Source organism: Bacillus rossius, chromosome 2 (genome assembly GCF_032445375.1).
Source record: "Bacillus rossius redtenbacheri isolate Brsri chromosome 2, Brsri_v3, whole genome shotgun sequence".
NCBI lineage: Eukaryota > Metazoa > Arthropoda > Insecta > Phasmatodea > Bacillidae > Bacillus > Bacillus rossius.
In genome coordinates, this window is record NC_086331.1 from 99,520,139 (window position 1) to 99,532,496 (window position 12,358).

At 32.3% G+C, this 12,358-nt stretch overlaps 1 protein-coding gene across 2 annotated transcripts in view; it reads left to right on the top strand.

Moving 5' to 3' along the window:
* The window catches only part of LOC134529507 (uncharacterized), an 82,074-nt gene that overhangs the window by 48,921 nt on the left and 20,795 nt on the right, over positions 1 to 12,358 (top strand). For both annotated transcript variants that reach the window (XM_063363666.1, XM_063363665.1), the window contains exon 3: positions 7,932 to 9,632. In XM_063363666.1, coding sequence (XP_063219736.1) covers positions 7,932 to 9,632 — 1,701 coding nt within the window. The remainder of the gene's footprint in view (positions 1 to 7,931; positions 9,633 to 12,358) is intronic.

The window sequence follows — 12,358 nt, forward strand, 5'->3', positions numbered from 1 at the left end:
GTTTAAAAATTTAATATTCTAAATAACGTTGTTTGGTTTTCATTCTTCTCCATATTCTGCCAAATTTTATATGTAATTCTATATTAATTGGCTTCTAAAAAATTGATCATAAACAAATTAAAATTAAAATGTATTTGCTGGATTCAAAATGTTGTTTTATTCAAGATGTAAGTAAATAAATACCAGAGCAGGTTCAACCAATAACAAATGTCTGGCAATTCTTTAACAGGAATGGATAGCTGTTTGAATGTTTTTGTATTCTTCTGTCTGTATATAAAATCCCATCTTAAAATAATTATTAAAAAATATGTTTACTTGTTTAAATTACTGATTAAGTTAGATTTTTTTAAATATATGCACACCATTTTTAGTTTTATCTGTGTGGTGCCAGTGAAGTTATTGAGTGATCCCTGATCTGAAAATTGGATTACTTGGTTCCTCGCCTTGTAACTGAAAGGCTTCTTAGTTCGTAGTGCTTGGAAAATTGTAGTAAGCAGACATGTGCCATTTAAGAAAATAAATGATTTACAGTAAGTCAGTTATAGTTCATAGATACATATAACATTTTAAATAATATTTTGTGTTTTCAAAAGAACAAAAAATTTAATTTGGGTTTGCTTATTTAGCTAAAGACTTTATACTTATAGTATCAGCTTTGTAGGTAGCAGTTGATAGCAGCCTGGTTGAAAATTATTGCCTAAATAATATACATTCCCATTTTAGTCATAATGGTGTTGGTTTGCTTTTATTAGTATTTAGTTCATGTAAATGTAGGAGATATTACTTAAGAAATTATTTTAGTATCCTGCATTTTTTATTTGCTTACTGGACTTTGGTTATAGTAAAATAATAACTGCATTAAGTAATATAATCTTGAATTTATGCTTACTCCTTTAGATGATTCCATTTTAAAGAATATTCTTATTTAGCTAAAATATCAGATTAGTAATTATCTATAGTAACAATAAGTGTGCATGACTAATTTTAATTTGCAGTAGTTTATCACTTTTTTTAGTTCAGTGATTTAATTAAATTCTTTTATTGTGAATTTTGAGTGGCATTTCGGAAACCTTAACTGGCTGACTCCATAAAAAATTATTTCACATAGTCACAAATAATACACATGGTTATTAACAGTATGCATGTTAATTTTATTTATATCTACATGTAAATGTTTATAACTTAGAAGGTTATTTAACTCCAGAGGCATAAAGAGTCAAGGGATTTTATGTGACTTAGAATTATTACAGATATATATATATATATATATATATATATATATATATATATATATATATATATATATATATATATATATAAAACATTAAATTGGCACTTTACAGTACATTAGACCGAGAGATACGACTAGAGAGTGAGCAGCAAACACAGCCATAAAGATTTAATGAAGGGACCTCATTGTGTTTATCTACGACACTCATTGTCGTAATAACTGTCTGGTGGAGCTGAAAGGTACTGAATGTATCTGTGAACGACACGTCTCCATCCCGGATCATTCTCTGCAATGTCTTGGACGCAATGCTATGCCCAGTGACCCAACAAATTTTTCAAGCTGGAGTGGCAATCGAGACTCAATGAAGTACCTCGTCTAGTATTGTTACCAGGCTTCCAGCGAGGAGTAGCATATGGGCGTTACCATATGAAGGGGCACACAGACTTGACCAGATATACTTGCTCAGGGGGGTGGGGGTTATTATGCCCACATGGCTACTAGGCTTAAATCTTGTATTATATTTCCAGAATCACTCAGCATCGAGCACACCATGGCAAATTTACGTTGATGTTAAATTAGCATCCCACACATTTTGATCCTGATACCCGTTCCCTCGTGATTGAGTAGTCTCATGGTAATTAAGATGAATTTGTATTAATTTCATTCAACATGCCATGCATTGTTACAAATTCATAAAAGTCTCTCTCTGTTTAAAGCCTACTGGAATAGAATAAGGTTGGGTTAAGGTGCAGTTTTCTTATGGAGCCGGACAAAGTTTGGTCATGTATTATGATCTTACTTGGGTTAGTGGTTAAACAACCCTAAAGTAGGTCCCAAGTTTAAACAAAAAGAATGTAATATGAGTTTAGGTTAACAGAACTACACAAACAGTTAAGTATGAAGTCTATGGTTGTGGAAAACATTTTGCTTTGGTTGATGTGCATAGAAAATTGGTGGGAGGGCAGCGTCGAAAGGTACCTGGTCATTCTATATAAGTCATGCAGTAGGGCTTGCAGACTAGTTTAAAACTATGATGTAGGTTATAAAAAAAGAATGCATAGTTTTATGAATATCAAAATACGTTTTGTCTAATTTCACACTAAAGGCAACACTTGTAAAATGAATATTACATTTACAAAGGTAACATGCCTCGGAAGTACTCGGCCACACTCAAATTCATTCATATTACATGATTATATTAAAAATTTAACACATCCACTGGTCTGCTGAAATAAACATTACCCTTGGGACAGAAGCCACCTAAAAACCATATCACATATATTTATAATGCCTTTAAAGGGGTCAATTCACTGAATTAATGGATTATTGGCACACTATTTGGTCATGAACTTTTGGTTTGATAAATGCACACGGTTCAAACTTCAGTGAGGGAGGGGAAAACAAGGGCTGTGAGCCGTATCAGATTATTGAGTAACTAGAGGCACAGCCCCCAGTGGACATCAGTATGCACAAGAGTTTTTTTATTTATTTTCAGTAAAAAAAGTTGTGAATTATGTGACAAGTGTTTTGGTAAATCACTGCACTCACATTCCAGAGGATCTAGGTTCAAATCCTGGTATGAACATCCTGATTACTGTTTTCCATGGATTCTTAAAATACCTTCAAGTTAAAACTGGGGTGGCATCTTGCTGTTGACATAATGTACAACCTGATAAAAAATAAGAGGATGAAAACATTTAAATGCTTCCATATTTTTATGTGTTTTTCTGACTTACATTTACAACAATTTATAGTACAGATAACATCAGCTCATACTCATAACATAATTAATATTAATTTAACTAAAAATAATTGTTGTGCAATAACAAAAATTCACATTTTACAGTTATTTTGTTTACTTTCAAAGAATTACACTTTCTAGTTTTTTTGTAAAAACAAGTCAAAAATTCCTTTTGGGTGTGCTACAGTTATAAACTAGGCGATCAATGTTTTCTCTTTGCCCAAGTAAATCCAGTGCTAGCTAAAACAGCTTAGAAAAAAATGTTGGCACAATGTAAAGCTTCGGCTAAATTACTTTATGCTATGTGACCTAAATAAGAAGTGACTATTTGACCTTGTGATTTTTAGGCAGGAAAATTATTTAATGGCCAAATGTATTTCTTTGTTTCTATTTTGGGCAAAGAGACTTTTTTTTAAGCCCTTTTGGTGTTTTGGCCAGTTTACTTCTTAACCACGACTTTCTGTGCTGCAATTTTTGTTCAAATAACTTGCAGGATGAAGAAATATGCCTAATTCTATACCATTTTTAGCAACATTGCCTTTGTTTTATAGATCCCAGTGCTGCAATTACTCAAACATTAGAGAGTAGTATAAAAGGTTTATAAAAAATGTGTGCTAGTCTTTCAGTACTTATCAGTGATGTGTAAACATCTAACCTCAGTAAAGAGCAAATTCGTGTTACAAATAAATTATAATGTAAAACTCGCTCATCAGATTTAATGTAGAATTCTTTAAAATAATGTCGAGCATGATTAATATACAAAAAGTATTCATTTTAGGGAAAAACTGTAAAAATATTTCCCCTTTTTAAAACCTAACTATAATTCTGTTTAACAATGTGGTATTATTGAATCCTCAGGGCTAGATGAACAACAGGAGTACCGAAAACGTTGCATGTAAATGCCTCAATGCTGAACCTGTGACATTTTCCCCTAGACCGGAATTATCATTGCCTACATTTCTGAGGTTATACTTCTTGAAGTGTGTTGAGGGTGAAATTTTAGTATACACTAGAAATGAAATGAAATAAGCACGCTCTACATAACATAAATTTAACAGATTGATAACAGGTTGAAAGTCCTAAGTGCATGCAAGCAGTAACTGCTATAGCCACGAACCGAAGTCGCCAAGATGGCGGATCCACTTGTGGCAACATGGACCAGTATATTTTAACTTTCGCAAACATTGGGGGATGTACTGTGCATATTTGTGTGCCAAAGGAAACTTTATGTTTGGTGATACTATACTGGAATACATTTTATAATCTTGAACAGTCAAATTGTGTTGGAACAGTCATGGGGTCAAAGGTATTTAACATTTTATTGGGTCTGTATAGCATTACGAATGCGGCACTATCTTTTGAGTATTTTTATTTATTTACCAACAGTTTAGGCACTTTTTGGGGGCACAACACATAAACAATAAAACAAATAACTATACAAAAAAAATACAAGGACCAAAAAGCAGGCACTGCATATAAGCAGGCTCGTCTGCAGGTAAGCACTACATACAATGAGGGACCATCTGCAGGTTGGCTGCACATACAGGCAGGCACCACAAACATGCAGACAGCACAGGCACAACAGACACAAAAAAAAATTGAACACATTTACAATTAAAAAAAAAATAGCATAATATATGAAAATACTTAATGGTAAGTATAGAACAAATAAAGGTATATTGATATCCACATAAAAAGTTGATATGTATTTTTAGTTTGTTTATTTAATTGTATGATTATTATTGTTATTTTTTTATTTAAATAAATATATACACACCACACAAAATGAGCATCCATGCACTAACAAATTCAATAAATACACGAGCAAACATATTATTATATATTATTATACATCTAATTATATATATAATTACAGTAAGTCCTCTATTTACGTTGTACCGATTTACGTCGTTTCGGATTAACGTCGCTAATGTTTGAGTACTCATGTTTCAATTTAAGTTGTCGCCGATTCACAATAACGTCGTTTACAATGACTGTAAATTTTTATTTTAACCAAAACACTGTATATAATTCGTTTATAATTCTTTGTTTCCTTCGGTAGTTAATTTATGCTATGTAGCGTAAGCTACACGTTCACCGCCTTATCTTATCATACATCATGAGGGACGCTTCCTGCTCTTACGTACAGTATGTACTATATATCTGTTTTTATATTTCAATCAATAAAGGTAATAAAGCAGCTGGTTAAATAACCATTCTATAAAGCTGAGAAGTACTAGTTGGACTTGTTTCCCACGCTGTCGGTTGTCATTTGCTGATAAAATTGCCCGTTGTCACGTCTGTATGCCAGCGCTTCCGGCTGACCTTGGGCCGTGGCCGGCCGGTGGCATGAAACATGGCTCATTTTGCGTCGTTTCTATTTACGTCGCGGTTTTCAGGAACGTAACCCCGACGTAAACCGAGGACTTACTGTATATGTATATTAATTTTTACTTTTTTGACTAGTAAGAATAGAAAACAGTTTTTAGTACCACTAGTTGGATTATCAAAGAAATGTTGATGTTTATCAAGATAGTTAAAATTAGTTATTAATCTATAGATGATGTCATGTCCATTATGAATAGAACAAAGAATATATTGTAGACGAATATTAAATTGTGGTACTCTAAGGCTAGTATTTTCGAGTAAATATTTGCAGTTAAGTTTATAAATATAACAGTTATGAATACATAGTGCATCTACTAGTTTTCTATGTTAAACGAGTGATGCTACCTATGTTTGGCTTTGGTAATTGTTTTAGATAAATAATTTTTAAAAATTTGTTTTGAATGTTTTTAATTTTATCACTATATGATTTATTTAAGTTGTTCCAGATAACCGAGCCATATTCTAATTTTGATCTTACTTAAGCTAAATAAAGGCATAGAATATAATCAGTGTTTGATACATGATAAGTAATGAATTTGATTAGGACTTAAGCTTCTATGTGAGGAAGAAATCAAGTGATTAATATGATGATGGAAGTATAGCTTAGAGTTGAGTGTGATGCCAAGATCTTTAATGAAAAGAGCTATAGAAGTTGGTGCTTTATCTAATATATAATGAAATCTAATAGGGTGAAATTCTCTGGTGAACATAATGATATTGGATATACTTTTATGAAGACCAACAAGATTGGAACTACACCAATTTCCATTTTCATTAATTTCAGATTGAAGTAGCAAAGAATCATGATTTGAGGTAATTTTTCTGTAGATTTTTAATTTATCATCAGATAAATGATGATTAGAATGAATTATAACTGTAGTTATATCATTAATAAAGTTGTTAGGTGATAGAGTACTTCCTTGAGGGACACCAGAACTTGCATTTTGTATGAAGGAATTATAATTGTTAATTAATACAAAAAAAACCTATTATTAAAGATAATAAGAGAACCAACCAATGTACATATATGTTACACAAACTAATTTTGGATAATATATCAAGTTATATAGAGTGATTCACTGTTTCAAAAGCTTTGGCCAGATCAAAGTAGCAAGCATCTACCTGACCCCTATTCATTACTTCAGAGTATGTAGGATTAAGGAAGGTAAGTAGATTTGTTGAAATTGTCATTCCTATTCTAAAACCATGCTGACATGGTGTTTTTAAACTAAAAGTTGCAGTCCAATAGATACATTAAAACAAAATTAACATGAAACATTTTAAAACAAATATTATAACACTAACTATATGTATGTATAATTCTTTTGTTAAAATGACAGAAATCAGTCTGTAAATACTACCTACAAACTAACGTTAACCTTATTGAGCTGATTCAATATTTAAGTTTTAATAGTAAAAATGTTATCACAAAATTCTTTTATTTTTCATGGCATTGAATATATGTAAGCTAACAATTTGTGGTGTCTCAACAGTATGATGAAAGCTGCACTATCACTACATTTCAATATTAACTAAGGGTTGTAACGATATGATTCTAATGTATTTTTTAAGTTGTCATTATTTATGTTCATGACTTTAAATTATAATGTAAAGTATTGAAGTAAGTTATACTTATATAAAGTTTTTTTTTAATACCAATGCAGGATGTAAATCCTGCAATGTTCACGAAAACATTATACATGGATGAATCACGTGGGTCCACCATCTTTTTGAGATTTCTGAGACTTTCACAAATGGCAGCACAATGTTTACACATTTCCATTCAAATTGACTTCTGTTCCATTCACACAATTACTCCTCAAAAGCCTATAAGATCAAAGCCATAGTAACTAGCCTCATAAATTGCACAATTTGAATGCATAGAACTATAGTGTAGAGTATACCATTTGTCTAAACTGCACTTTTTATATAGCAACTTTTTATATAGCAACAAGGTTATTAGTTTCAGTTGCACCCAAAGTAAATTTTGTTTCAGAAACAGTACCATGCTTGTATTAAAGACTTGTTGCTTTCTTGTTCTCACTCCCTCCCTCTTTTTAGACAGCGATAGCTTGTGACATTGCACCACACTTGTAAACATTACTGAAAATGTGTTTTTTTTTTTTATTAAAATGAGAGAGACCGTTTGCATTAATTTTATCCAAATTCACAGTTTACCCTACTGTGCCAAACAGAGGTTTTACTGTATCAACTATGTTTCTTTTTTTAAATAAATTTCTTTATTTTAATATCTTAGTCCCATGTGTAGCAAAAGAAAATATTTATTAAAACTTAACTTGTAATTACTTTTATAAATTGGTCACTTTAAAAAAAAGAAAAAAAGAAGTGCTGTTATAACATTTTTGAACAAATTACATTAATAATGTAAATAAATGTGGGGTGATATTTATCTTTCCATTAGTTACTTTATTATAATATTTTATATAAATAGAATGTGACATGTTATAATAATTCAAAGGTCACCTTAATTTAAGTTAGGTACCTATTGTGCTTTATGGTTTTACAATAGCAGCATATTCATAATAGTTTTTTTTTTTTGTTTTGTTTTAGCATTTGGGATTCTAGTTTTCTTCGTCAGCCTCACAGCCAGTCCACAAGTCTACTCCCAACAGAGCAGTGTTCCAGCATTGCTGTCTGATGGACCTAGAACCCTACATATAAGACAGGCTGGAGGTCTTTCCAGTAAGGCCCAGCCAACTTCTTTGCCACACCGTCATCAAGACAGTGTCAAAAATGTGATCTCTAAACGAGAACGATATGGACGCAGTTTTAAGTACTCAAACGATCATTCACAGATTTTTAATTTAGTCCCATTGCTTTCAAAGAATTTCTCATTATTTCATCAAACTTGTGTACGTAATTTTGTGATCACTGATGACAGTAGTGAAATTGAACAGAAAAACATTTCATCACATGTGAACACTACAGAATATCAAAGGAAGTTGAGTTCATCAAAGGAAGTTAGTGAACTACCAGTTTTTCTCAGTGTGTTACTTCCACTACTTAAAAAGAACAAAGTGTCCAAGCAGAATCTTATTCACAAGACACACCCCTCCCTGCAAATAGCTCTTGGAAACAAAAATGATTTTGATGTTATAAGTAGTTATCACAAAGTGGTTAAATCAAGTAGTAAAGATGAATATCTTAAAACAATTTTACCGTATTGTGTAAGTGTTTTAAAAAATATATTGATTCCATCAAACATTGATGAAGCTACAGGGAACGATCACTTAGTAGCAGACATGCAACATGTCGCAGACAATGAAGATAGCAATAGATCTCAAAACAAAATTTCCTCTGTAGCTAAATTAGAAAAACTTGTCCGAAGGAAAAAATCAGTTAATCTACAGTCATCACAGGTAAAATATAATTATAGTAACGAATTATTTTTGAAAAGTAGTACTGTTTATAGTAAAGTGATCACAAAAATGTTGACAGAAAGCATTTCAAATATACCTGTGAAAGTACAAACGGACAGTAATGTGAAAAGTGATATATTTGTTAGTAACGGTAATTTAGGAAAGTGGTTTAGTGCTAAAGTAAAAAAGTTTAATAACTCTGAGTTAAACATTTCACAAATAGAGGCAGCTAACTTAAATAACAGAGTCACTGATGGTATAAGAAACATTTCCAAATTAATAGGAAGTTTATCTCTTGTACTGGATGTTCCAGGACACGAAGGGACTGAAAATTCAACAAGTGATGCAACACATGAAACCAAAAACATAGAAAAGGTTTTTGACTATCCTAGTTTTAGGTCTGGTATTGCTTCATCTTCAAATGAGTCAACAAATGTCACAGATAGTCATAAAGCAACTTTTAAAAGTGAGGAATTACTTCCTGTTGACGTACCTAGTGGTTTTGCACCAGTAACAGATTATATTGATGTGATGAAAACAGGTTCAAGTTTGCCAACTAGGGATACAGTCTTTATTTCTAAAAATGTGCAAAGCATAGATGGGAATTTGGGTGACAGTTCTCTATCTGGATACATGAACACTGATTCCTCAGTGAATACAGATTTCCCCAGTTCCCTCTCAACATTGCCCACTGTACAGCAGGAAACAGATCATACACAAAACAAGCAGTTGTCGAGTGATACAGAAGAAATAATTGAGACTGTTGCACCTGTGGTACAAATTACTTACGAAAAAAAAGAAACACATGAAGTGGTTGGTTCCGAAAAAAGTTCAAAGGCTGCGTTGATTACTGGCATTATTATGGCAGTAGTCATATTTGTTGGTTTGTCTGGTAAGAAAATTTTGTTATTACATATACTTGTTTAGAGTTTTTAGTTGTTTCGTGATTTGTTTCCATGAAAATTTTGATCTCTGACTAAATATTTAATATATAATCTTTTTTGCTAAGATTTGTAGTACAGCTAAGGTACACCATGCTGAGGATGAAGTTTTCTTTTTGACAGTTATACATTGGTTTTTGTGCCTGTGCACTAGTGTCTGTACATCAAAGTTATAGTGTATTTGACAAACCAGTAAGACTTTGTTTATTTTCATTAGTCAATTATCAGTAAAAGGTAACATGAGAAACATACATTACCAAACTCACCCGTTTTTATCTTTCACGAGATACAATATTAGTTATTTTCTTGGACTTGAAGTCTTGTTGACAGCAAAGTTGTTAAGAGACAAATATATATAGTGAAAAAAGTCAGGGAAATTGGGGAAGGAACCATCCCAGCATTTTCCTGGAGCGATTTAGGGAAACCATGCTGGACCAAGATCGCAACCCAGGTCCTCTACATGCAAGACCAATGTTCTATTAGTGCCAGCTCAATTTAGCTTAGTATATTAAAATAATTTAAGTTTTATTAATTATTATTTTGAGTTCATGTTATTTATGTTTTTGGTTAATGCTACATATTTTGACCTATAGTTTAAGAAGTGTACTTCCAAAATGCCCTGAATGTTATCAGGGTGGCCAGCCAACCGGGAAATCGGGAAATACGGGAAATAGCCAGGATTTCTTAAAAAAACCAGGAATACCGGGAATCAACCAGGAATTTTTATTAGATCCGGGAATTTTTTTATGAAGTAACGGTTGCAATAACATACGGCTGTTAAATGATCACGTTCACCACCCGTCGAAGCACGACAGCGTGCTCGTGTGCTATATTTTGTGAAAGTTAATTTGTTCATATTGCATTTAAAAACTTTTGTAGTACGTAAGAAACCGTTAACAATTCAGACTTCCATACTTATTATGTTTCTGTATTCAAAAGCAACAGCATTTTGGCTGAAAACGTTGTTGTAGGGTGGTAGTAATTTCTCGCACTGCATGTTGGTAGCACTAGTTTTGTATGTATATTTGTTTTTACTTTGCGCTCATGTTGTTGCGTCACGGTATCACGAATACTTTTCTCGAGTTTTTTTAAAAAGTTTAGTTGTGCGGGACGTTGTTTTGAATTTTTTAAACTAACATGTAATTGGCGCAGACTATCAAAATGTGAACGAGTTCGGTCATCACGTACAATGACAAATATACGGAAGAGTTTGAATGGGTGGAGAAAGATCCAAAGTGCAGGACACACGCTATTTGCAATTTGTGTAATGTTAAAATCAATATCGGTAGCATGGATGGGAAGAACAGCATTAGCCAGCCACGCAAGAGAGGCAAAACACGTGCGTTTGGTGTCAAGTAATTTTTGTGACGTGAGATTATAAATTTTTTGTTGGTGGTAGGTTTTGTTTTAAGCAAGTTCATTGATTTAATTTTTAAGCCTATAGTTAAGTTGTCTATTGTTTAACGCCAATAAAACATCATATTGTGTGTGCTTTGTGTAACAAAAATGCAAATTGTAGGCAAATATTGATAAAAACCACCCTTGAAAAAACCTGGAAAAAACCAGGAATTTTATTATCCCAGAAGAGTGGCCACCCTGGTTATGAAACTCATCTTCCAGGGCCAGGTTCCATAATGTAAACAAAACCTATGTACTACACAAGGGAACCACTGGTTGAAATATTAATTCGAGCTTGGAGTGAAATACTCCAAATTAAAAAAAAAATTATTTACACACTTTAGTTTATTAGACTTGACTCAAATAATAACATATCAAAGCATAATTATTTACAAATGCTTGAGGAATGTTTCTGGTCAAGTATCAAGTTTTATGTTTTTAATTGCTGAAGTTACTGACATGAAATCAGAGTGGTGCTTAGCAGTGACCAACTTGAGACAAAAATCCACCAGGTTATATAGCATTTTAATAATAAACTAATTTGAACTAAATGCAATTGTTTGAGATAAAATTATTTTAACAGCAATGATAACTACTATTTAGAGTATTTGTCAACTGTATAAAAGCATTTATCCAAGAGTAGTTTTCTTACATGTTTGTTTGAATCAAAATTTTGTTATCTATTTGTTTTATTTAACTCCATTACAGAACATACTTTCTCTGGCAGTATTTTTTGTGGTTCCCTGATGTGTATTTTGTGTATTTTGTGTATTTTGTGGATTTTGTGGCTTGCTCAGCTTTGATAATGATAGCATTGCAGTAAAAACAAATAGCTTGATTTTTTCAGTTTTTTATTTAAATTGGATATTATTCTATTAGAATTGATCCTAATCACATTTTGCACGTACTTCTATTAATCATCTTAGTGTGATGACTTATTTATGCAACACAGGAGAGATAGGAGAGAATAGCCAAGGCTTCCTTTTTCTCATGACCTTCAGTGACATAACTGTCACATTTATGATGGGTCATGGGTATGACTACATCAAATAAAAAATCTGTACACGTCCTAATTGGCTGTCACTGTCTGATAGTCCTTGGGTTGATTTTCACTAAGCTGCAGGCATCCAACAAACTGCTACATGTTTTGGTATTCAGCTAGAAGGCAACACAACATGGCATTCCACGTAAAAACATTGCCCATATTGAACTAAATCACTTGGGAAATGTAAGCTTTAAAATTTATTGTTCATACTTAGCAGATTTATATTCATTTTTG